At 37.9% G+C, this 27,100-nt stretch overlaps 2 protein-coding genes across 19 annotated transcripts in view; both read left to right on the top strand.

Moving 5' to 3' along the window:
* BBS9 (Bardet-Biedl syndrome 9) overlaps positions 1-27,100 on the top strand; it is a 432,524-nt gene that overhangs the window by 151,775 nt on the left and 253,649 nt on the right. The window lies entirely within an intron of this gene.
* On the top strand, positions 21,161-23,402 carry LOC140608703 (large ribosomal subunit protein eL39-like). Its single transcript, XM_072783536.1, has one exon. The coding sequence runs from the start codon at positions 22,843-22,845 to the stop codon at positions 23,017-23,019; it is 177 nt and encodes a 58-aa protein (XP_072639637.1). The 5' UTR covers positions 21,161-22,842; the 3' UTR covers positions 23,020-23,402.

Genomic DNA, 27,100 nt, shown 5'->3' with positions numbered 1-27,100 from the left:
TTGAGGAACCTCCACACAGTTTTCCAGAGTGGCTGCACGAGTTCACATTCCCACCAACAGTGTAAGAGGGTTCCCTTTTCTCCGCATCCTCTCCAACATTTGTTGTTTCCTGTCTTGTTAATTTGCCCCATTCTCACTGGTGTGAGGTGGTATCTCATTGTGGTTTTGATTTGTATTTCCCTGATGGCAAGTGATGCAGAGCATTTTCTCATATGCATGTTGGCCATGTCTATGTCTTCCTCTCTGAGATTTCTCTTCATGTCTTTTGCCCATTTCATGATTGGATTGTTTGTTTCTTTGGTGTTGAGTTTAATAAGTTCTTTATAGATCTTGGAAACTAGCCCTTTATCTGATATGTCATTTGCAAATATCTTCTCCCATTCTGTAGGTTGTCTTTTAGTTTTGTTGACTGTATCCTTTGCTGTGCAAAAGCTTCTTATCTTGATGAAGTCCCAATAGTTCATTTTTGCTTTTGTTTCTTTTGCCTTCGTGGATGTATCTTGCAAGAAGTTACTGTGGCCGAGTTCAAAAAGGGTGTTGCCTGTGTTCTCCTCTAGGATTTTGATGGAATCTTGTCTCACATTTAGATCTTTCATCCATTTTGAGTTTATCTTTGTGTATGGTGCAAGAGAGTGGTCTAGTTTCATTCTTCTGCATGTGGATGTCCAATTTTCCCAGCACCATTTATTGAAGAGACTGTCTTTCTTCCAATGGATAGTCTTTCCTCCTTTATCGAATATTAGTTGACCATAAAGTTCAGGGTCCACTTCTGGGTTCTCTATTCTGTTCCACTGATCTATGTGTCTGTTTTTGTGCCAGTACCACACTGTCTTGATGACCACAGCTTTGTAGTACAACCTGAAATCTGGCATTGTGATGCCCCCAGCTATGGTTTTCTTTTTTAAAATTTCCCTGGCTATTCGGGGTCTTTTCTGATTCCACACAATTCTTAAAATAATTTGTTCTAACTCTCTGAAGAAAGTCCATGGTATTTTGATAGGGATTGCATTAAACGTGTATATTGCCCTGGGTAACATTGACATTTTCACAATATTCTGCCAATCCATGAGGATGGAATATTTTTCCATCTCTTTGTGTCTTCCTCAATTTCTTTCAGAAGTGTTCTATAGTTTTGAGGGTATAGATCCTTTACATCTTTGGTTAGGTTTATTCCTAGGTATCTTATGCTTTTGGGTGCAATTATAAATGGGATTGACTCCTTAATTTCTCTTTCTTCAGTCTCATTGTTAGTGTATAGAAATGCCACTGACTTCTGGGCATTGATTTTGTATCCTGCCACGCTACTGAATTGCTGTATGAGTTCTAACAATCTTGGGGTGGAGACTTTTGGGTTTTCTATGTAGAGTATCATGTCATCGGCGAAGAGGGAGAGTTTGACTTCTTCTTTGCCAATTTGAATGCCTTTAATGTCTTTTTGTTGTCTGATTGCTGAGGCTAGGACTTCCAGTACTATGTTGAATAGCAGTGGTGAGAGTGGACATCCCTGTCTTGTTCCTGATCTTAGGGGAAAGGCTCCCAGTGCTTCCCCATTGAGAATGATATTTGCTGTGGGCTTTTCGTAGATGGCTTTTAAGATGTTGAGGAATGTTCCCTCTATCCCTACACTCTGAAGAGTTTTGATCAGAAATGGATGCTGTACTTTGTCAAATGCTTTCTCTGCATCTAATGAGAGGATCATATGGTTCTTGGTTTTTCTCTTGCTGATATGATGTATCACATTGATTGTTTTACGGGTGTTGAACCAGCCTTGTGTCCCGGGGATAAATCCTACTTGGTCATGGTGAATAATTTTCTTAATGTACTGTTGGATCCTATTGGCCAGTATCTTGTTGAGAATTTTTGCATCCATGTTCATCAGGGATATTGGTCTGTAATTCTCCTTTTTGGTGGGGTCTTTGTCTGGTTTTGGAATTAAGGTGATGCTGGCCTCATAGAACGAATTTGGAAGTACTCTATCTCTTTCTATCTTTCCAGACAGCTTTAGGAGAATAGGTATGGTTTCTTCTTTAAACGTTTGATAAAATTCCCCTGGGAAGCCATCTGGCCCTGGACTCTTGTGTCTTGGGAGGTTTTTGATGACTGCTTCAATTTCCTCCCTGGTTATTGCCCTGTTAAGGTTTTCTATTTCTTCCTGTTCCAGTTTTGGTAGTTTGTGGCTTTCCAGGAATGCGTCCATTTCTCCTAGATTGCCTAATTTATTGGCGTATAGCTGTTCATAATATGTTTTTAAAATCGTTTGTATTTCCTTGGTGTTGGTAGTGATCTCTCCTTTCTCATTCATGATTTTATTAATTTGAGTCTTCTCTCTCTTCTTTTTAATAAGGTTGGCTAATGGTTTATCTATCTTATTAATTCTTTCAAAGAACCAACTCCTGGTTCTGTTGATCTGTTCCACAGTTCTTCTGGTCTCGATTTCGTTGAGTTCTGCTTGAATCTTTATTAACTCCCTTCTTCTCCTGGGTGTAGGATCTATTTGCTGTTTTTTCTCTAGCTCCTTTATGTGTAAGGTTAGCTTTTGTATTTGAGTTCTTTCCAGTTTTTGAATGGATGCTTGTATTGCGATGTATTTCCCCCTTAGGACTGCTTTTGCTGCATCCCAAAGATTTTGAACGGTTGTATCATCATTCTCATTAGTTTCCATGAATCTTTTTAATTCTTCCTTAATTTCCTGGTTGACCCTTTCATCTTTTAGCAGGATGGTCCTTAACCTCCACATGTTTGAGGTCCTTCCAAACTTCTTGTTGTGATTTAGTTCTAATTTCAAGGCATTATGGTCTGAGAATATGCAGGGGACGATCCCAATCTTTTGGTATCAGTTCAGACCCGATTTGTGACCCAATATGTGGTCTATTCTGGAGAAAGTTCCATGTGCACTTGAGAAGAATGTGTATTCAGTTGAGTTTGGATGTAAAGTTCTGTAGATATCTGTGAAACCCATCTGGTCCAGCGTATCATTTAAAGCTCTTGTTTCTTTGGAGATGTTGTGCTTAGAAGACCTATCGAGTATAGAAAGAGCTAGATTGAAGTCACCAAGTATAAGTGTATTATTATCTAAGTATTTCTTCACTTTGGTTAATAATTGATTTATATATTTGGCAGCTCCCACATTCGGGGCATATATATTGAGGATTGTTAAGTCCTCTTGTTGAATAGATCCTTTAAGTATGATATAGTGTCCCTCTTCATCTCTCACTACAGTCTTCGGGGTAAATTTTAGTTTATCTGATATAAGGATGGCTACCCCTGCTTTCTTTTGAGGACCATTCGAATGGTAAATGGTTCTCCAACCTTTTATTTTCAGGCTGTAGGTGTCCTTCTGTCTAAAATGAGTCTCTTGTAGACAGCAAATAGATGGGTCCTGCTTTTTTATCCAGTCTGAAACCCTGCGTCTTTTGATGGGGTCATTAAGCCCATTCACATTCAGAGTTACTATTGAGAGATATGAGTTTAGTGTCATCATGATAACTATTCAGTCCTTGTTTTTGTGGAATGTTCCACTGAACTTCTTCTTAAAGGGGAATTTTAAGAGTCCCCCTTAAAATTTCTTGCAGAGCTGGTTTGGAGGTCACATATTCTTTTAGTTGCTGCCTGTCTTGGAAGCTCTTTATCTCTCCTTCCATTTTGAATGAGAGCCTTGCTGGATAAAGTATTCTTGGTTGCATGTTCTTCTCATATAGGACCCTGAATATATCCTGCCAGCCCTTTCTGGCCTGCCAGGTCTCTGTGGAGAGGTCTGCTGTTACCCTAATACTCCTCCCCATAAAAGTCAGGGATTTCTTGTCTCTTGCTGCTTTAAGGATCTTCTCTTTATCTTTGGAATTTGCAAGCTTCACTATTAAATGTCGAGGTGTTGAACGGTTTTGATTGATTTTAGGGGGGGATCTATTTCCTGGATCTGAATGCCTGTTTCCCTTCCCAGATTAGGAAAGTTTTCAGCTAGAATTTGTTCAAATACATATTCTGGCCCTCTGTCCCTTTCGGCGCCCTTGAGAACACCAATTAAACGTAAATTTTTCTTCCTCAGGCTGTCATTTATTTCCCTTAATCTATCTTCATGGTCTTTTAATTGTTTGTCTCTTTTTTCCTCAGTTTCCCTCTTTGCTATCAACTTGTCTTCCATGTCACTCACTTGTTCTTCCACCTCGTTAACCCTCATCGTTAGGACTTCTAGTTTGGATTGCATCTCATTCAATTGATTTTTAATTTCTGCCTGATTAGCTCTAAATTCTGCAGTCATGAAGTCTCTTGAGTCCTTTATGCTTTTTTCTAGAGCCACCGGTAGGTGTATAATAGTGCTTCTCAATTGGCTTTCTGACATTGAATTGTAATCCAGATTTTGTAACTCTGTGGGAGAAAGGACCGTTTCTGATTCTTTCTTTTGAGGTGAGGTTTTCCTTCTAGTCATTTTGCTCAGTGCAGAGTGGCCAAAAGCAAGTTGTATTGGGAAAAGGAGAAAAAGAGAGGAGAGAAAGAAGGAAAGAAAAGAGAAAGAGGAAAAAAAGGAAGAAAAAAACAAAAAAAAAAAAAAGAAGAAAAAGAAAAAGAAAGAAAGGAGAAAAAAGGGGGGTGGGGGAAGGAAACAAATCAAAAAGCAAAACAAAAGAAAACAAAAGAAAACAAAACAAAACAAAGAACCACGGGGGAGTATCTTCTGATTCTGTGTACTTTAAGTCCCTTGGCTTCCCCTGGAAGTTGTCCGTCTAGCTGGTCTTCTGGGGGAGGGGCCTGTTGTGTTGATTTTCAGGTGTAGGCAGTTGGGGGAGCTGCTGTGCCCCTGCCTGGTGCAGGGCTCAGTGGGGGTTGTTTACCCCGTGAGGCCCCAGGAGCAACAGCCCTAGTGGCGGGGCAGCTCTGGAAACCTGGATTCAGCCCCCGCAGGAACTCCGTCTGCAGGGCCTGGAGGCTCCGGGGCGGACCGCTGATCTGGAAAGCTGGGGCAGGAGCGTCCTTGCTGTCCTGGGCCCTCCCGGCCTCTGCCTGTCCCGGGGGAGGCCGGATCCTGGGCTGTGCTCCGGGACCTGCGCTATTGGATTCGCGCTCCCGGCCGCGTAGCCCCTCTGCGGAGCTGCCGCCCGAGCCCCCTGAGCTGCTCCTGGAACCGCCCAGCCCCCTCCGCACGGAGCCTCTTCCTCCGCCCGAGCCCCTCCGAGCTGCTCCCGGGGCCGCACAGCCCCCTCCGCGGAGCCGCCCCCGAGCCCCTCCGAGCTGCTCCGGGTCCCGCCGTGCGCGCTGCAGCCCTTAGGGCGCTCGGCGCACTCTCCCGGCGCGCAGTTGCTCTGTTACTGTCCCCGGAGCCCGAGGGCATCCCCGCCCTTCTGGGTCCTGCTCCAATTCTTGGGAGCCCCTTTCCGCCCGGGAAGGTCGGTGCAGCTCCTGCTCCTCCGGGACGGGGCTCTCCTGTCCTGGGGACACTCGCCCCGGCCTCAGCCCGGCTCCTCGCGGGGCCCCTCCCCCTTGGAGGCCTTTGTTTCTTTATTTCTTTTTCCCCGTCTTCCTACCTTGATAGAAGCGCGAACTCTTCTCACTGGAGCATTCCAGGTGTTCTCTCTTTAATTCTCAGGCCGAATTCATAGATTTTCAGGATAATTTGAAGGTTTTCTAGGTAATTTGGTGGAGACAGGTGATTTGGAGACCCTGCTCTTCCGCCATCTTGCCCCTCCTCCGAAAAAATAAACTTTGGATATGCTTCTCCTTGTTTTTTTTTTTTCTTCTTTTTAAAAATATGAATAACAATACCAGTACTATTCCTGTTCTGGTAGATAACGTAAAGGGTCATGAAATAGTAATAAACTTTGGATACTTAACGTATATGTATATCCCCATTTTTACCTTTATCATTGGTCTTCTTCCTTCCTAAATCTTGAGACTTCTGAGATAATTTTTCTCTGCCTGAAAATTACCTTTTATTTTTTCTTTTAGTATGGGTCTGCTGGTAAATAAATCTTAAAATTTTTCTTTATCTGAAAAGATTTGTTTATGTTCATTTTTGAAACCTATTTTTGCTGGTATAGAATTATAGATTAGCAGTTATTTTCATTCAGTGCCTTGAAAATATCAGTTCTTGATCATCTTACTCTATACTTACTATTGAGAAATTAGTTATGTTATTCTAACTATTACTTTTTTGGAGGTAGTCTGTCCTTTATTGGCTGCTTTTAAGATTTCTCTCTTTGATTTCAGCAATTATAGTAGGATAGGCTTAAAGTTACAAATTTATTCACAGCTCACTTTTTATTTTTCTTTTTTTTTTTTTTTTAAGATTTTATTTATTCATGAGAGACAGAGAGAGAGAGAGAGAGAGAGGCAGAGACACAGGCAGAGGGAGAAGCAGGCTCCATGCAGGGAGTCTGATGTGGGACTTGATCCCAGGTCTCCAGGATCACACCCTGGGCTGAAGGCGGCGCTAAACTGCTGAGCCACCTGGGCTGCCCCACAACTCACTTTTTCCCAAAGCTTTTATTTCAACAGGAATAATATGATAATTATTATATCATCCAATCTTTTGGATGATAATTATTACTTTAAAAAAAGAAATTGGTGAAAGAAATCAGTAGATAGTGTGGGTTGATATAGCTCAGCTAACTGTCTCTTTTAGATACTTTTATATATTCCTTTTTTTTTTAAAGGTTTTATTTATTTATTTGAGAGAGAGCATGCACACAAGTTGCAGAGGGGCAAAGGATGTAGAGTGGGAGAAGCAGACTCCTTGCTGAGCAGGGAGCCAGCCACAGTGGGACTCTATCCCAGGACCCTGAGATCATGGCATGATGAAGGCAGATGCTTAACCGACTGAGCCACATATTCCTTCTTAAATTGTTTCTTTTTCCCCCTCTTAGCTATATTGAGATATAATTCATAAATAAAATTGTATATATATAAGTTATACGGTGTGATGGTTTATATACATATATACTGTAAAATGATTACCAGAGTCAGCCAATTAACACATCCATTATCTTATAGTTACTCTGTGTGTGTGCATATGAGAATACTGGTTCTTAACAGAAGATGATGGTAATGCAGGAAGTCAGGAAAGATCAAAGGGAATCTAACAGGGTTCTCTCTTTGACTTATCTAATGCCAGAAAAGTAGAAGAAGAGAAGGAAAGCATACACTTTCCCCCTCCTACACAGAGCTCTAGGAAAGAAGATAGAAGAGAAGAAGGTGATTGTTTAGGCTCTCATTACTTATTACAGTGTAGTATAGATTTAGCATTCTCTTCTGTCTTTGTCACTTTGTCACGAATGAAATAATATGTTTAGAGGGAGAAATGCTTTTTAATGAAAAGCATATCAATTCAGAAAGCATTAAACAAAGTGAAGGATCTTAAAAAGGGTAGAAGATTGTTTATGGTAAAAGACAACTTATTTTATACAATGAATGTCAATCTATAATGAAGGCCATGATGCTGCTGAAGCATTTTTCCTTCCATATACCGAGTTCTTTTTATATTACCGTCGGTGAGGGTTCCCATAGTCAGTCCTGTTACTTAGGGCAAGAAAATGTAGAAAAAGGAGAACAAGGAATTTTACGATTTAAAATGTAAAAATCTTTTTATAATCACTAAACCGTACTGGAGTAAAAAAGAATAAACCGTACTGGAGTAAAAAAGAATGAAATGCCTTTCTTTTGATAGTAATCTGAAAAAGTTTGTGTACTAAATCCTGTAAGCCAGATAGTTGAGTTATTGGATGATATTGTATGATGGAAAGTATCTGAAGCATTTTGGTTTCTTGAAAGGTTATGTTGTGAAAAATTTGTTTTGTAAGAGTAGATGTACGAAAAGCATATGCCGTTGTTATTACCTAAAATCCAATAAAAGATAGCTTTAGTAGATTATTACCACATGTGTGTAGGAGTTGCTTTCATAGTTAGGTTATTTTAGATACCAGAGTAATTTGTTTCATATTTTAGCATTGAAATGCCCCTTCAAATTCAGTATTTGTCTGATATGTAATAGAAATAGCACAAAATAAAATATCTCCTCAAGTAATTGAAATAACAAATTCTGTGGGCAACCCATTGAATGAAATGATATTTGCAGGGACATTGTGTGAGTGCAGTATCTCTGAGGAGCCTTCCCCAAGAGCTACTAAACTCAAAGATTATGCCCTTAAACCACATTCAAAGAACAAGAGCACAAAGCGAATTTGATTGATAAGTAATTCATTAGTGACTACAATATAGTATACTTTTTAACTTTCAACTGTAATGTATTTGCTTATAAAGTGTCACTTAAGTGTGTACACGCAGTTAACAATTTTAGGATTTCTTCTTGTGATCTGTGTTTATTGAATTTTAAGTGATGACAAAATTCTGAAGTCATTTGAATCCTAAGGTCAATTATAGTCAGTAGTAATTGTAGTAGCAGAAGTAATTAGTAATCCTAAAGAAGGCCATTCTCATTTCCCACTTTGAAGGATATGCACCTTGTGTGGTCTGTTATTGTTAATGGCTTATCATAGACCATCTAGAATTAAAATAATTTTTTTATTAGCATGAAATGTATTTCAAAAATTTGCTGTCCAGTTTAGGAGTACAGTCTTTGCCTTATCTACTGCATTTTTTGGTGTATTTGTTATTAGTAATTCCTCAGTTGTAAAAGCTAATAGACATTAAGAAATATATCACTTTTATAACTTAAAGATGTTGCTAACATGGGCTAAGTTTTGGTACATTTAGGTGATTTGTTTATTATTAATGTGAATGCAAATAAGTAAGTCTTGTAGGTCTACAAGAAAGGAAACTTTTGTGCTGTAATGAAATCATTCAGTGAAGCAAAATATTCTATTTTGTTGCAGTATTGTCACATTATATTCTACCAAAATGAACTTCAAAACAAATTGCTAGATATTGTTAGCAAGTCTGCAAAATGGCCTAAATCACTGAATGAAGAAAATATCAAAAGTCAGGTGGTGATGAAAGACATAATGCTCAGTAGACTATATGTGTGTGTAGAGGGGTGGGAATTGAAAATGTACAAATGAATAAATGTCATCTGACTGGTAAAAGATAGATAGGCAGGATGTTATTGGTTGGTTGTTCTCAGCAGCTCAGGAAGCTAGCTAACTGTATGCCCCACAAAGATTACATATAACATCTGCTGAAGAACATGGAATCAAGTTAGGAATGATTCAAGTTGGAGGATGCAGCTTAGCACAGAACCCTTTACTCTTCTTAAAGAAGATAGCAAGGCCAGAATTAAGGGATAGGCTGCCCAAAGGGAATTGTGAACACAAATTTAGAGGTTGAACTGTTAAGATTAGCTTCAACATTCAGGTGGGAGTAAACAGACATTAATGAGTTTCTGAAGTTCTTTGTTTAAACTGGATTTTTGCCAAAGAGTTATCACTGCTAAGATGTCTGTCCAATCATAAGATTTGATTTTTTCACTAAAGGTCTGATGTTTCCTAGTTTGGGTACATAGAGCTACAGAAAAACACCATCATCATAATATTTATTTATTCATCATAAGATTTTATTTATTTAATTAATCAAATTAATTTATTTTAGAGAGAGAAAGCAAGCACGAGCCAGGGGAGGGGCAGAGGGACAGGGGCAGAGAGAGAGAGAAAGAGAGAGAGAACCTCAAGCAGACTGCACTGAACGAGGAGCCTGTCTGGGGGGGGCGGGCTTGATCCCACCATCCTGAGATCCTGAGCCCAAATCAAGTCAGACACCTATCGACTGTGCTACCCAGGCACCCGTGAGGGATTCCCAGGAAATTCTAATGTACTACTAGGCTTGAGAATCACTAGCCAGACTTAGGTAGTGGTGAATGAATCCAAGAATTTTGAAGACTTAAAATCATAACACAGTTGAGCTAGGAGGGGCATTAGATCATTTGGTTTAACTGCTTCGTTTTGCAAGAGGAAACTCAGGAGCAAGTAATTTGATTTAGTACTTTTATTTTTTATGAAAAAAATTGTTTTGTTTGCTATATCCATTTCTGATTACTGACATTTCTTTAAGCAAATCACACCGATCTTCTATTTATCTTTTTTTTTTTTTTTTTTTTTTTTAACTTTTTGGCCCCTACCACCCATTTCTTCCTTCCCTCGCTGTCCATCTCTGGCAACCAGAGTCTATTCTCCTAACCTATGCGTTTTTTTTTTTTTTTTTTTTTTTAAGATTCCACATAGAAGAGAGGTCATACAATATGTCTTTCTCTCTCTGTTGTATTTCACTTAGCATAATGCCCTTGAGGTCCATCTATATATTCATAAATGGCAATATTTCATTCTTTTTTATGAAAAGATCATGTTCCCTTGTATATATGTATACCATAATTTGTTTATACATTCATTCATCAATGGACACTTAAATTGCTGTTTCTTGTGTTGTTGATCATAGCCGTCATTCTGACAGGCATGAGGTGATTTCTTATTGTAGTTTTGATTTGTATTTTCCTGATGATGTGATGTTGAGCATCTTTTTATGTGTCTGTTGGCCATCTATATGTCTTTGAAGAAATGTCTCTTCATGTCTTCCATTTTTAAATTGGATTTTAAAAAATACGGAGTTGCATCAGTTCTTTATATTTTTGGATGTTATCTTGTATCAGATATATGATTTCCAAATGTTTTCTCCCATTCAATAGTTTGCTTTTTCATTTTGTTGATGGGTTCATTTGCTCTGTAGAGCTTTTTAGTCCCATTTGTTTATTTTTGCTTTTGTGGATAGATTCAAAAAATCATTGCCAAGACCCATGTCAAGGAAGTTACTTTTTCTGTTTTTTTCTAGAAGTTTTATGGTTTCAGGTCTTATGTTCCAGTTTTTAATCTTTTTTGAGTTAATTTTTGTGTATCCTGTAAAGTAGTAGCTGTCTCTCATTCTTTTTCACATAGCTGTAGTTTTTTCAGCACCTTTTATTGAAGAGACTGTCCTTTCCCTACTGTACATTGTTGGCTCCTTTGTTATAAATTAATTAATCGTATATGTGTGATTTATTTCTTGGCTCTTTACCCTGTTCCATTGACCTGCATGTCTGTTTTTATGCCAGTACCATACTTTTAAAATTACTATAGCTTTTTAATATAGTTTGCAATCAGGGAGCATGATGCTTCTAGTTTTGTTCTTTCTCAAGATTGCTTTGGCTACACAGGTTTTTTTTTGTGGTTCCATATAAATTTTAAAGTCATTTGTTCTATTTCTTTGAAAAATGCCATTGGAATTTTGATAGCGATTTCATTGAATCTGTAGATTTTTTTAAAAAAGACTTTATTTATTTATTTGAGAGAGAGTGTATGTGTACTTGCCTGAGTGAGGGGACGGGCAGAGGGAGAGGGAGAAGCAGATTCCCTAGTGCCCAGGGAGTCCAAGGTGGGAGGGCTCCATCCCAGGAGCCTGAGATCGTGACCTGAGCTGAAGGCAGATGCTTAACTGACTGAGCCACCCAGGTCCCCCTAGATTGCTTTTGATATTATGGACATTTTAAAAATACTGATTCTTCCATCTCATAAGCACAGAGTATCTTTCTGTTTATTTGTATCTTCTTCAGTTTCTTTCATTAATGACTTGTAGTTTTTTTGTTTTTGTTTTTTGTTTTTTTTTTTGACTTGTAGTTTTTAATAACTCTATTGGTTAAATTTATTCCTATGTATTTTATTCTTTTTGATGCAATTATTAATGGGATTGTTTTATTAATTTGTAAATTTCTTAATTCTTTTCATAGTTTGTTATTAGTGTATAGAGATACAACAGATATTTGTGTTTTGATTTTGTATCATGCAGTATTCCTTTACAAAAACAAATTCCAAATACAAATTCCACTGTATTTATTTATTAGTTCTAATGTTTCTTGAAGGAGTCTTTAGAGTTTTGTATATGTAATATGTCATCTCCAAATAGTGACTACTTCTTCCTTTCCCATTTAGATGCCTTTAATTTATTTCATGCCTAGGACTTCCTACACTATGTTGAATAATAGTGGCAAGAATGGGCATCCTTTTCTTTTTCCTGATGTTAGAGGAAAGGCTTTCAGCTTTTAATCATTGAGTATGGTATAGCTGGGGGCTTGTGATATATGACGTTTATTATGTTAAGGGGCGTTCTCTTTATACCCTCTTTATTGAGAATTTTTATCATAAATGAATGTTGAATTTTGTTAAGTGCTTTTTCTGGTGCATTTGGTGACTTTTAATATAGAGCCCTGAAGCAGAAAATGACTTATGGTCCTTATTTGGGACTTGGTGATGAGGTTAATTGTAGTGATATTGAAAGAGATGGAAAGCTTGGAAAAGGAAACAGGTTTATGAGCAAGAAAAGTTTAGTTTCAGCCTGTTGAATTAAGATGACTGATGTATATAATTGGAAATAAATATGCAAAGGTCCATTTTAAACTGGAAAGATTCGTATACATATAAGTTCATAAAATTCAAGTAGAAATACTCAGAAGTGATCTGACCACATGATATTTTGAGATTACAGGCTAGGAATGAGGCAGGCAATTGTCAGTACAGATGTAACAGCTTATGTTGAATTCTCAGAGTTAACAGTGAGTGGGAAGAATAGAGGTATGAATAGTGTTTAGAGAATTCTCATAATTGGGAGACAGGAAGAAAGAGCTCTTGTTAAAAGCCAAATAGTAATTAGAAAAGTAAGGGAAGTCTAATGGCATTGGAGCAAAAGGAGTGGAGTAGATCATGACAAAGACAAAGATCTGTATCTCCACAAAGATTTGTGCTTCCACATGTCTAATGGGTCTCACCTGAAGATGGAGAAGGTGCCTCAAAATGCAAGCTTGCTATCTTCTTTATCTCCTGTCCACCCCACAAAATACAACCCTTCTTCTTCTTTATATCTAGTCTTGATAGATGGCTTTATACCTAGCTCTCCTAGGCTAAAACTTAGAAATCCTCTTTGACTTCTTTCTCTCACTCTTTTTCCATACTTAATTGATCGCCCTGTACTATTCCTCCTGTCCCTGCCATATTTCTTCTGTTAATTGTAATTATACTGTTTCTGTTTCTACTAATTCCAAAACCTACTAACTACATAGATAGGTTTTTTGTTGTTGTTTTAACGCATATTTCTTGGAAATAATGATATCATTTCTCCTATGTTAGAAGTAAGCATGGTCATCATGTACATAATAAGTTCACTTATTCTGGGCAAGAGAACCCATAAATGTACATCCAGGTAGGATGACAATATAACTTATTATGCAAACTGGATACTTCTGAAAATGAAAGGGGGTGCTGTTAATAATTTAGTGGTACAAGAGGCAGAAGCAGGGACTGTCCTGTACAAGCCAGGCTGTATGATCACCTACCTCAGTGATTCTCAACTGGGAGTGATTTTGCCTCCCATAAGACATTTGGCAATGCCTAGAGATATTTTTGGTTGTCATAAGTGGAGAAGGAAGAGTTATTACTGGTATTTAGTGGCTACAGTCCAGGAAAGCTGCTAATCATCCTGCATTGCATGGGATAGCCCCACAGCAAAGAATTATTTGGCTTTTTTCATTTAATTAAGTCAATGGATGTTTATTTAGTTTCTTTCCTTCTCTATACCACTTACTGTGCTAGGTTCTTCAGATGCATTTATGAGCAAAGCAGTCATGGTCACAGAAGTCATGAAACTTGTAGTTGGGGAGACTAAGATTAAATACATAATTACATAAATAAATATATTATTTAAACAGTGAAAAACCCTAGGAAGGAATAGTACTTAGTGCTTTTGGAACATAAAACAAGAGACCTGATCTAGAATGTGAGGTCAGGGGAAAGTTTTCTGACATTTGAGTTGAAATCTGAAGGATGAGTAGGCTTGAACTCAACAAAGATGTTTTATAAGGAGAGGGGAGGAAAAGTGTGCCAGGCACCAAAAGGGTATGGAGAGTGACAATCCCAAAGAAATGGAATAAGGCCAGTGAGGTAGAAGGCTAGGAGGTGTGTGAAGGTAGGAGGTGGGGAGAGAGCTGACTAGAGACAGAGGTGCAGTAAGCAGGGGTCAGATCATAGCTTTGTTGAAAGGATGTTGAATTTTAATTGGGAAACCTGGGGAGGTTTCTAAGCCCGGAATGGTGTGGTCAGATTTGCATTTTAAAGAAGATTCCATTTCTAAAATGTCCTCACTTTGTGTTACTACTACCTTACTTAAGAGTACTCACAGCATTTGGGATCTGTCTTAGTCTGGCCCATTTGCATCTGCAGTCTTCCCCTTTAGTCTGCAGGGTTCCTCACACACTGACCTTGCTTACTGAATGAGTTATTAGAAAGCTTCTATATTTTTCTCCTCAAAAATGTCTGTGTTAACATTTTAGTGCCTAAAAACAGTGGCCATTATTTTTTCCCCACTGACGTTCTTCTCTTCAATAGATTGTTAATCTAAATAGTAAGAAATATACTTTCTCCCATGGGGCATATTAAATACTATTTTAATTTTTGAAAGAAAGGTAGTATGGCCTAGAAACATTTGTTTTTCTGAATTAACTCTTATGCAAAAAAAGTTTCTTGGCCATGCTTTACCCCATACTGCACTTACAATGGCCTATGATTGGGTACTTCCAAATCTCTGCTTGTGTTGCTTTTCTACCCAAAATGCCTTTTCTCTGTCCATCTCTTTTTGTTTAAATTCTACTCATTTTTCATATCCTCCAGGAAGCCTTTCTTAGTTTCATGAGTTTAATGTTTTATAATGTCCTTGTCTATGTTTCTATTAAACTTTGTTCATCCATTATAATACTTAGCACATAGTGTCTTGTGTTATCCAGAATGGGATCTAGGCACCTATCTTCCTTACTGACTAGACATGAGCCACACCTCTGTAAAACTTTTATGACATATTATGCAGTGTTACTTTAAAAATATTATTTTTAACACAGTATCAGGTAACTACACAATGAGTAGTGAATGAGTGAATGGGAGGGATACGATCAGTTCTGTCAAATACATGGAAATTGAGGAAGACTGAGAAAATATGTATTTTTTTCCTCCTTTGGAATCTTTCAGCAGCTTCCCATTACTTGTGGAGTAAGGTCTTCAATTCTTTGTAAGACATTCAAAGCATACCTTTAATTTTTATTGTCAACCATTTTTCCATCTGAATTCTCTTGGGGAGAAATAGATATTCTGGCTGATAGAAACACTGGTATATTAATATGTATGCTTATCCACTTTTCTGGAATGACCTCCCTAGGCTTAACACCTTTGCAAAGCATGCCTTTCCTTTTAGGTCCAATTCGAGTCTTACTTTACCTGCTTTCTTTTTCTTCATTAGCACATGTCACTTTTGAACATGCTATATATTTATTTCTTTTGTTTCTTGTATTTCTCTCCTTACAGATTTTTGTGTGATTTCTTCACTGATTGTCTCATTCTGAGAACTGTGCTTGGCGCATCTTTGATACTCAATAGATAGTTGTTGAATGAGTGGCCTGGCTTTACTAAAACACTTTCCCTGAATGTCTAATATTCTGTACTGTGTGTGTGTGTTGTTTATGGAGAGCATTTGGCCAGAATGTTCTGCTCCTTCTCTTACCTAATTTCTGCTTGTGTTATCTCCTCTAGGAAGCATTCTCTCCTTTCACTATCTGATTTGATATTCTCCTTTGTTTCTATTGGCTCCTTTTCTTACATCCAAAATCCATCAGAGTATGCCTCATACATTCTTGTTTGATTTACATGTCTGTATTGCCCACAGTACTTTAACTTTTTCGTGAGAAATGACCAGTGTAAATTGCCTATGGTGCTTGAATACAGTAAGTGTTAAATAAATATTTTTCAATAATGAAAGAAGTTAGAGTTGAGTCAAATCCCAATCAACACATTTTGCTTCCCCAGTGCAAAATAGACACTTCTAAGAAGTTATTTTTTTTCCTGGTTAACAATTTTCTTGTTTAGTCTGTGAATATAATTAGTCATATTCAGTATGTAGTCTTGTGTTGACTTTCTAATAAGTCTGGTAAGAATTAGTTCTTGATCTTTGAGTTCTTGATACTTGGAAAATTTTTTACTATAAAAGATATTTTGTTTTGTCTCTCCGATACAACCTCTATAATTTCTGCAATTTGCTGTGACAACTTTTTGCAGAGTTTTTGCTACATTGATATCTTTGGAAACTGGCCTTGGCTCCCCCATTTCACTTGTCCTTTTCTTGGACACTCTAATTACTATGTCTCTCCCATTAAATAATCCAGTTCTTGATTATCTTGAGGCTAATTATGGATAGCATAACTGAAAACCATTTACATAAACCTCAAATTGCACCTTAAAAATTGTTTTAAATTTTCCATTCTTGGGAAGTCAACATGGAATGGTGAATGAAAAAATACCTCACTGTGAATCAGAAAATTTAAATTCTACGTTTGATTCTTCCTGGCTCCCAGATTTTCATGTTCAGTATGAGCTATGTATATCAAAGTGTATTGGTATGACACTTTGCTTCAGAGATGGTCATGCAGGTAAGCACAAACAAGGCATATTATCTTTAAAAATGGCAAAAGTAACTTCTCAGCACATACGTGCTAAAAGTACACAGGTGGTTTGCTTAATGCCTGACTTAATTCTAGTTAAGAGCTAAATCCACTAGAAAATCATGGCATAGAATCATGTCTTCTTTCATGCATCAGGGAAGGACTCCAACATCTAGTTTTATTTATAGAAAGATTCATTGCCTTAAACTTATTCTTTAGAAAACTCTCTTCTTTTCCTTGGGAGAGAATACATTTGCATACTAGGTTTCTTGGCATTTATATATAGAAGGCTTGGTGCCGGGTTAGAGCTACCAACTCTATATGCTGTCTTCCTACTACTTTCAGTATTGCCTTATTATTTGATGACTAGAAGGAATAAGGATGGGATATTAAATAACTGTAAATACAGTTGGGTATATTCCATTATTGACCTCAAGGTCTTGTTAGTCTGTAACTATTGATTGCTGTATGGAATGTTGTGGTCTTTTTGTATTTGGTTAAAAATAAGTATAGTAAGTAAATAAGATGAATTTAGAATGAATTCTCCTGGAAAATTTCATATAGATGAAGTTACTGCATCTAATATTGAGGGATATAAATTTACTGTCACATAATCTCTATCCTGAGAGTTTATAGCCTGGTCAAAGGTGACAAACATGCACAAATTAAAAAATAATGCTATTAAGAAGTATTATGTAGTCAGTATAGTGAAGTGGTCCATTTTATGTAAAGTAATAAGATTGACTGTGGGAGAGATAATTTTAAAAAAAGGAGTACATATTCGCAAGGTTGATTGTTTCAATTAGCTTTACTGTGTAACAAGCCATCCTACAATTTAGTAGCTTAAAACAACTGTTTATTTAGGTCATTATTCTATGGATTGTCAGTTTTGGGCTGGGCTTGGCTAAATGATTCTTCTGCTCTGTGCTTGTGTATTGGTTTTCTAGGGCTGCTGTAACAAGTTACAACAAACTTAGTACCTTTACAGAAATTTTTTCTCTTATAGTTCTGGATGACAGAATCTGGATGACAGTCCAGAATCAATATGTAAACAGGGTTGGTTTCATCTGCAGGCCCTTAGGGAGAATCTGTTCTATGCTTCTGTCCTAGCCTCTGGTTGTTTCTGGCAACCCTTGATGTTCTTGGCTTGAAAACTCATTGCTGTGGTCCCTCCCTGCCTCTATCTTTACCTGACCTTCTCTATGTCTTCTTTTTTGTTTCTTATAAGGACGCATATGATTAAATTACAACCCACCATGGGCGCCACCCCCACCCCCCACGCCGATCCAGGGTGATCTCATTATTCTGTTAGCCAAAGCAAGATATAAGTCCAGTCCAGGGGATCCCTGGGTGGCTTAGCAGTTTAGCGTCTGCCTTGAGCTCAGGGCGTGATCCTGGAGACCTGGGATCGAGTTCCGCATCGGGCTCCCTGCATGGAGCCTGCTTCTCCCTCTGCCTTGTCTCTGCCTCTCTCTCTCTCTCTCTCTCTCTCTCTCTGTGTGTCTCTCATGAGTAAATAAATAAAATCTTAAAAAAAAAAAGTCCAGTCCAGATTCAAGGAGTGGAAAAATGACTTCACCACTTGATGAGAGGAGCTGTAAAGTCACATTGCAGGAACCACTGGATACATAGAGAGAACATTTTTGACCATCTTTGCAATCTATCACACTGATAAAAGAGAAATGGGGAGGATGGAGGAGAGGTTTGAATAAGTGTGGGAATGGAGAAGAGAACATATATGGCATAAATATAGAGCTAAAATGTCAGAGTTGATTTTATATATCATCCCTGTGGGTAGTGTGTGGATGGTGTCTCTCCCCGTGCTCACTTGCTCTCCCTTGCGTGCTCTCTCTTTCTCTCTCTCACTATATATATGTATGTGTGTGTGTGTGTATATGTGTGTGTGTGTGTGTATATGTGTGTGTGTGTGTATATATATATATATATATAGTCTGTTTGTATACATTTTATTTGCTGTTTCTTCCCCTACCCCATTTCTGTATTGTGGAAAAGTTCAAATATATACAAAGTAAGTGAATAGTATAATGAATTCCATTGTACCTAGTGCTTAGCTTCTATAATTAACAAAGTTCTGGAATGCTTGCTTTTTCTATACCTTCAGCTATCCTACATTTTATTCCTTTTTTGAAGGTAAAATTTATACACATTGGAAGGCACAAACCTTAACTGTACGTTTTGGCAAAATGGATATACCTGTGTAACCTATAGCTCTCTCAAATTATAGAACATTTCCATGATCAGAAATAGTTCTGGGGTGTCTGGGTGGTACAGTTGGTTAAATATTGGACTCTTAGTTTCTGCTTAGGTCATGATCTCAGGGTCTTGAGATCAAGCCCTGTGTTGTGTTCTGCACTCAGTGTAGAGTATGCTTAAGACTCTCTCTCCCCCTCCCACTTGTGCCCCCCCCCTCAAATAAAATAAATAAATCTTAAAAAAAGGAAAAAGAAATATTCCTTGTGTAAGAGAGATACTTACTCTTTTCTAGGTAACCATTTGATATTTTTTTCATAACAGATTTATGTTGCCTTTTCTAGGATTTCATATAAATGACATCACACAGTATGTAGTTTTTATGTCCGTTGTATTTTGTTCAGCATAATGTTTTTCAACATTTATTTTTGTTGTATGCTATAGTGGATTTTAAGGATTTATTTATTTATTTGAGAGAGAGAGAGAGACCGTGAACAGGGGGAGGAGCAGAGAGAATCTCCAGCAGATTCCCCACTGAGTGCAGAGGATGACATGAGACTTGATCCCAGGACCCTGAGATCATGACCTGAACTGACATCAGGAGTTTGTTGCTTAACCAACTAAGCCACCCAGGTACCCCTATTTTTATTGCTGAGTAGTGTCCTGTTCAATGAATAGCCCGTATTTTGTTTTCCCTTCTCTTGTGTAAGCCTTTTTGTGGACATATTTTATTTATCTTAGATAATTAACTGGGAGTATAAAATTGCTGAGTCAAAGGGTTGGTATGTATTTTAATCTTAGAAGAAACTGCCAAACCCTTTGCAATGTAGTTAAACCATCTTATATCCCACCATGAATATGTGAGAGTTCTGGTTGCTCCACTTCATTTCTAATATTTAGTGCTGTGAGTCTTTTTAATTTAGCATTCTATTATATGTGTGGTAGTACCTAACTGTAGTGTCAGTTTGCGTTTCCCTGATGAGTAATAAGATTGAGCATCTTTTTCTTAGCTTCTTGGCCATTTTTATCCTTTTCTCTGTGAAATGTCTACTCAAGTCTTTTGCCCAGATGAAACTTTTTTTTTAGTCCTTTTGTCATTTGTTATAGTAGTTCTTTATGTGCAGAGGGCAAAAGTCTTTTGTCAAAAATTTGTTTTGTGAATGTTTTCTGCCAGTTTTTGGATTGTCTATTCATTTTCTTAATGGTGTCTTTTAATGACAGATTTTGAAGTATGAACAAATCTAATTTATAATTTTTTATGATTTTTGCTTTCTACATTCTAAGAAATCATTTATTTTTTAATTTTTAAAGTGGAAATATAGTTGATATGTAGTATCATGTTAGTTTCAGATGTACAACACAGTGGTCTGACATTTATATACCTCCCAAAATGCTCACCACGATAATTGTAGTTCCATCTGTCACCACACAAAGTTATTCCAATATTATTGTGTTCCCTATGCAATACTTTACTTTCCTGTGACTATTTATTTTATAACTCTATTTATTTCTAGCTCTTTAAGAAATCTTTATCTATTCCAGGGCATGGGGATATTGTCTTATGTTTTCTTCAAAAAACTTTATAGGTTTATCCCTTATATTTAGGTCAATGATCCATTTCAAATTAATTTTTTAAAAGATTTATATATTTATTCATGAGAGAGAGAGAGAGAGAGAGAGAGAGAGAGAAGCAGAGACATAGGCAGAGGAAGAAGCAGGATCCTTTCAGGGAGCCCGATGTGGAACTTGATCCCGGATCCTGGGATCCCACCCTGAGCCAAAGGCAGATGCTCAACCGCTAAGCCACCCAGGTGTCCCTCAAATTAATTTTTGTATAGAATGTGAAGTTTCTTTTTTTCCATATGAATGTCCAGTTGTTCCAACACGATTTGTTAAAAAGACTTTTTTTCCCCCAGTGAGTTGCTTTGGCATCTTTGTTGAAACTCAACTAACTGCATGAGTATAGGTTTGTTTCTGGAGTCTCTCTTCTGTTCTATAGATCTATTTATCCTCATGCTAATACTACAGTCTCTTGATTACAGTAGATTTATAGTGTGTCTAGACATCAGTTTATGAAAGCTCTCCATCTCTGTTCTCTATTCGTTTTAAAGATTGTTTCACTATTCTAGGTTTTTTGCATTTCCATAGAAATGCTGAAATGATCTTGTTGTTTGTTTAAAAAAAAAAAAAAAAGCCTGAGGATTTTCATTTGGATTGTGTTGCATTTATAGGTCATTTAGGTGAGAATCAACTTTTTTTTTTTTTTAAGGTGTATTTAGCTTTTAAGGTATATCTTTTTTTTTTAATTAAGATTTTGTTTATTCATGAGAGACAGAGAGAGAGAGAGAGAGAGAAGCATAGACACAGGCAGAGGGAGAAGCAGGCTCCATGCAGGGAGCCTGATGTGGGACTCGATCCCAGGACTCCAGGATCATGCCCTGGGCCAAAGGTAGGCACTAAACCGCTGAGCCACTCAGGGATCCCAAGGTATATCTTTTAAAGCATGTTTTTGCTCATGTCACTTACTGGCTCAAAAGCCTTCACTTGTTCCACAGTTGCATAGAGTAGTAGTTAAGATTTGTAGGTAGCTTTATTCACAACACTCTCCTCTTATTTTATCCACTACACGTTGTATCCAGGTTGCTTGTTCTTTCTCTTACATAGTCTGAACTTTTCTTCCTTCATGCTTTTATTCTCTTATATCCTTTATACTGGATATTCTTCACACTTACTCTCCAAGTTTAAAAGATTCAAATATTACAGATATTTATGTTATAATGTCATAAATTACAAATTAACAGTAAGAAGGTTTTTTTTTTTTTTTTTTAATCGAGGTATAATTGATACACAGTGTTGCATTAGTTTCAGGTGTACTGGTAAGAAGGTTTTAAAAAAATAAAATTTCATGGGATGAATCACTTAAAATTTATGCAATTTTGTAATTGGAACACCAAAAAAGTAAGCAAAACAAAACCCACCAAACAAAAAAGAAAATCAAGCCATAATAATTTTAATAAAATAGGACTTTACCTATTCTTTTTTTTAGGGGAGGCGGGGCAGAGGGTGAGGGAGAGGGAGAGAATCTCAAGCAGACTCCTTGCTGAGCACAGAGCCCATGGGGGCAGGTTCTAGGACCCCTAACAGCATGACTTGAGCTGTAGTCAAGAGTCGAGCATTCAATGGACTGAGCCACCCAGGAGCCCCAAGGACTTTACATTTATTTATTTATAGACTTATTTATTTATATTAGAGAGCAAGAAAGAACATGTGATGACCAGGGGGAGTGGCAGAGGGAGAAGGAGAGAAGCAGTCACCTCACTGAGCTCAGAGCCCTATGGGAGCTCGATCCCAAACCCTAAGATCATGACCTGAGCTGAAATCAAGTTGGTCCCTTAAGCAACTGAGCCACCCAGGTACCCTAGAACTTTACTTTTAAATAGAAAGGTGAAGGTAGCTTGAAGGAAGCATTGAGGAGATAAGAGCAAAATGCATGCTGATCTTGAGAACCAAGTAAGGAACTGTCAATCTAAGTCACATATACAAACTGAGCTGTAAAGGACAGTGGAAGAATGGTGCATTGTGTATGGTCAGGTACTCTATTTTTCTTCTGCTACTTGGAGGTTCAAAGCATTCAGGTAGTGGCAAAAATTGAGTGTGAACCAACTTAAGTTTTATTGACATCATTTTGTTGCTTACAGATCACATATGGATTCATTCAGGTTTCAGAAACAATCATTGAAGGATAGGCTCCATTCTAGTGTTCAGCTTGAGCTTCAATTTCCACCATTAAAATTTCTCTGATCCATTTGGTTAGAAATGACATTGCTACTTATGAATACTAAAGTATTTTATTCTTGTCTTATGGCATTTATGTCTTCCATACTGTATTATACTTATCAAGGAGCATGTCTTATTCCTTTATGAGGTTGCAGTCTTTTTTGAACTAATTTCTGATTTTATTTTTTATTTTTATTTTTTAAAGTGGCTTTTAAATTAGATTTATTTATTTATTTTAGAGGAGGCCCTTGAGTGGGTGGGGGATGGGCAGGGGGAGAGGTAGAGTCTTAAGCAGACTGTGCTGAGCATGGAGCCCAGTATGGGGTTCCATCTCATGATCCTGAGATCACTACCAAGCGTTGGAGGTTTAAAAAAAAAAAAAAAAGCTCTCTCCTTTCCGCCGCCATCCTGGTTGCATGTGGTTGACTGTGATCGCCATGTCTTCTCATGAGACTTTCAGAATCAAGCGATTCCTGGCCAAGAAACAAAAGCAGAATCGTCCTATTCCCCAGTGGATTCAGATGAAAACTGGTAATAAAATCAGGTACAACTCCAAGAGGAGATACTGGAGAAGAACCAAGCTGGGTCTATGAGGAAGCATCGCACATCATGAAATAGCAAACATAATTGGCACACGTATTTAAGCCGCATGGAGATCACTTGTTCCTATCCTATCAATATGGAAACATCCTTCCTACCTGGCCAATAGACATGTCTTATCAAGGGAATGATTTTCTCTGTGAATATGCCTCTATACCAGTAGATTGGTTCAGTAATAAATGTGAGACCTGTCAGCTGAGCTGCTGTTGTGTCCTGATTTGTGAAGTACTGAATTCCCCCTCCTGTCAGATCTCACATAGCACTGTCTGATAGAACTTTCTGCAATGATAGAAATGGCCCTTGACAACGAAGTATTTAAAGTGTGGCTAGGGGATGCCTGTGTGGCTCTGTCTGCTAAGCATCTGCCTTTGGCTCAGGTCTTGACAGGGAGTCAGCATGTCTCCCTCTCTCTGCTCCTCCCCTGGCTCATGTGCTTTCTCTCAAATAAAATCTTTAAAAAAAAAAAAAGAGTTGGATGTTTAACTGACTGTTGTCAACCATGTATCCCTAATATTCTGATTTCAGTTATTTTGTATATGCTCTTTAGCACTTCAGATGGTATCCTGCATATAATAGGTGTTTGAAAATGCTTGATGAATGAATGAATGAGTGAATAAAGGATGAGTAAATGAAATACAGTGGAGAAATGAGAGGTGAATACATAAAAAGGAGAGTAGAACAAAATTGTGCACTTCTTGCTTTTGTTTTCTGTTTTAGTGCTAGTTTGGTAGAAGCACTAAAGAATCCAAAACTGGTTTAATGATAAGAATAATTAGGGATCCCTGGGTGGCGCAGTGGTTTAGTGCCTGCCTTTGGCCCAGGGCGCGATCCTGGAGACCTGGGATCGAATCCCACGTCGGGCTCCCGGTGCATGGAGCCTGCTCCTCCCTCTGCCTGTGTCTCTGCCTCTCTCTCTCTCTGTGTGTGTGTGTGTGACTATCATAAATAAATAAAAATTAAAAAAATTTTAATAAAAAAAAGAATAATTATAATTTCAGTGAGGATGACAGAACATGAGAGACTCCTAATTCTGGGAAATGAACAACGAGTAGTGGAAAGGGAGGTGGGTGGGGGGTTGGGGTGACTGGGTGATGGGCACTGAGGGGGGCACTTGATGGGATGAGCACTGGGTGATATGCTATATGTTGGCAAATTGAACTCCAATTAAAAAAAATTAAATCTTAAAGGAATTGTTAATAAAATATTAAATAAAAAAGAATAATTATAATTTGAGGTATTTCCAATATGAAAGTTATTTCTCTTTAGCTTAAGACATACTAATCTTCACAAGAACTAACAGGAGAGCCATATCCCTGTTAGATTCTTTAGATATTCAGGGCAGCCTGGGTGGCGCAGTGGTTTAGCGCTGCTTGCAGCCTGGGGTGTGATCCTGGAGACCGGGGATCGAGTCCCACGTTGGGCTTCCTGTGTGGAGCCTTCTTCTCCCTCTGCCTGTGTCTCTGCCTCTCTCTCTCTCTCTCTCTCTCTGTCTCTATGAATAAATAAAATCTTTTAAAAAAAGATTCTTTAGATATTCACTAATCTATTTTATAACTCAGATAATTTTAATAATTGATAACTCTCATCAAAAGAGATTTTAGAAGCACTTGGGTGGCTCAGTTGGTTAAACTTCTGACTCTTGATTTTGGCCCAAGTCATGATCGCATAGTTGTGAGATCGGGCCTTGTGTCAGGCTTCGTGCTGAGCATGGAGCCTGCTTGAGATTCCTTCTCTTCTTCTCCCTCTGTCCAGCTCCTGCCCCCGCCGCCCCCCCCCCCCAAAAAAAAGATCTACTTTTCCTCAATGTTAAAAGTCGGAAGCTGCCGACAATAGTAACTTCTAAATGGCTATCAAATGTGCCCTTGCTATAGAATTCCAACCAGGTGTGTCAGCTAATTTCATCTCAACATAAGGAAATAACCAACATCATTTCATATTTAACTTTGTAGATTGAAGGCAAATATCATTTATATGACTTTTTGTGTAGAATTGGTCTCTTTTCATTTTCTCTTTTCTCTTCCATATTTGAATCTTGAATACCTAGGTATTGTGCTTAGAAAAATCATGAAATGGTGCTGCTTCCATAGTTTATTTAAAGCACAATTCTGTTAGACATAAAGTCACTCTGTTCTTTAGCATTTTATATTTGCTGAATGCATAGTTTACTCTAAAAAAATCATTTGTATGAAGCATCATTTGCTGCCTACTGTGGGTAGCTGTGTAATAGTGGAATGCTTCTGATTTGAAGCCAGAATGCCTGTGGCTTCCTGTCTGCTTATTATCTCTAGGTAACCATGATCTGTTATTTTCCCTTCTCTGGGTTTCATTCTTCTTCTTCTCACTCTCCTCCTCCTTTTCTTCTCCCTCTCCTCCTCCCCCTCCTCCTCCCCCTCTTCCTTTATTTTTTCCTCCTCTTCCCCCTCTCCTTTCCCCCCCTCCCTCTTCTCCTCTTGCTCCTTTCCTTTTGTAAAGTAGAGGCAATATCTTTTCCTCATAACTTACTGGGAAGATTAAGTGAAATAATTTGGTTATACCTCCTAAATATGTTTTGATCTGTCACCTTCTCTTCATTTCCATTATTTTTTCCTGGTCCAGCACTTTCCTCACCTGGACTTACTATACTGACCCCACTCAGAGTGGTGTCTCCACCTTGCAGTCAGAAGAGATCTTTGTCAAAGATGAATTTGATCATGTTACTCCTCATTCTTTTTTTTTTTTTCTTACTCCTTACTCCTATACTTAAAAACCTTTTGTGATTTCCTATTGCTTAAGGATAAAATGCAAAAATTTTAACAAATTCTACAAGAGCTTGTATGATTTAATTCTTTGTAATTTCTTGGGCCCATCTTGGCCTAATCTCCTTCTGCGCTTTCTTTGTTGCAGCCACAGTAGACTTCTTCACTTCATTGAATGTTTAATGTATCTTCCTGTCTTGGAAATAAGACTTGCAGGAGGGACAGGTTTGAGTTGGAGGGTAGAAGTCGAAATCAGGATCTCAGTTGTAGCCATGTTCAACTTTAGCTGTCAGTTGGTCTTCCAAGTGGAGATGTCAAGTAGGCTGCTGGAAGTACACAGCCTGACTTGGAGACAGACGGTTCTGTCTGAAGATTATACATGCGAGCTGGCATAAAAAGGGTATTTATTTATTTATTTATTTATTTATTTATTTATCAATCAATCAAGATTTTATTTATTTATTCATGAGAGAGAGAGAGAGAGAGAAAGAGGCAGAGAAACAGGCAGAAGGAGAAGCAGGTTCCATGCAGGGAGCCCGATGTGGGACTCAATTCCGGGTCTCCAGGATCAGGCCTCAGACCGAAGGTGGCGCTAAACCGCTGAGCCACCCAGGCTGCCCCTAAAAGGGTGTTTAAACTAGTGAGATTGAATGTGTTGACCAAGGCCAGAGTCTGCCCTTTTTTGTTTTTTTGTTTTTCATCTTCCAGGATCTAATTGTAGGTCACGATTCAGCTTCTGCACCTTCTTTGTTTTACTTCCTCACTCATAGTAATAGCATTCTCTTCCTACTGTGTCAGAGCAGCTGCAGCTTTATATCGCAGTTGATAAATTTCATTTACAGTTAGGCCAGAGTTTTTTATGGGGGAAGTACCTTGTCTTATTTGCCTTTCTAGCTTCTGTTGCATAGCAGATGCTAAATAAACATGTTTTAAATGAATGATGATGAAGTGATTCAAAATATGTTCAAATGACCAAGTCCAACCTGTTGGAACTGAGAAAGGGCTGCCCATACTGAGTTAGTCTGTTGTACCAAAAGGGAAGTGCCTTTAAATTGTATGCCCCTTCCTGAGGCAGAGTAAAACTTGAGTGAAATAAAAAGTATTTTATTTTTAAGATTTCTTTGATATCTATATTTAGTAATAAACACCAGGCTTTGACAATTTGGTAACTTAAAATATTTCTCTTTTGCATAAAATGCAGTTGGAGAGAGACCATTATAGTCAGTGCATGTTTTTTTCATTTGTTTTTAAAACTTTCATTCATTTCTTTTATTGTAACTGTTCATTTTCAATTTTCTGTGAGCTCTATGTCAAATACTTTCAAGTTACATGTTTTATA

The sequence above is a fragment of the Canis lupus genome, chromosome 18 (genome assembly GCF_048164855.1).
Source record: "Canis lupus baileyi chromosome 18, mCanLup2.hap1, whole genome shotgun sequence".
In the NCBI taxonomy this organism is placed as follows: domain Eukaryota; kingdom Metazoa; phylum Chordata; class Mammalia; order Carnivora; family Canidae; genus Canis; species Canis lupus.
The sequence above is the reverse complement of the archived record's forward strand: the minus strand, read 5'-3'. Positions and strand labels throughout refer to the sequence as shown.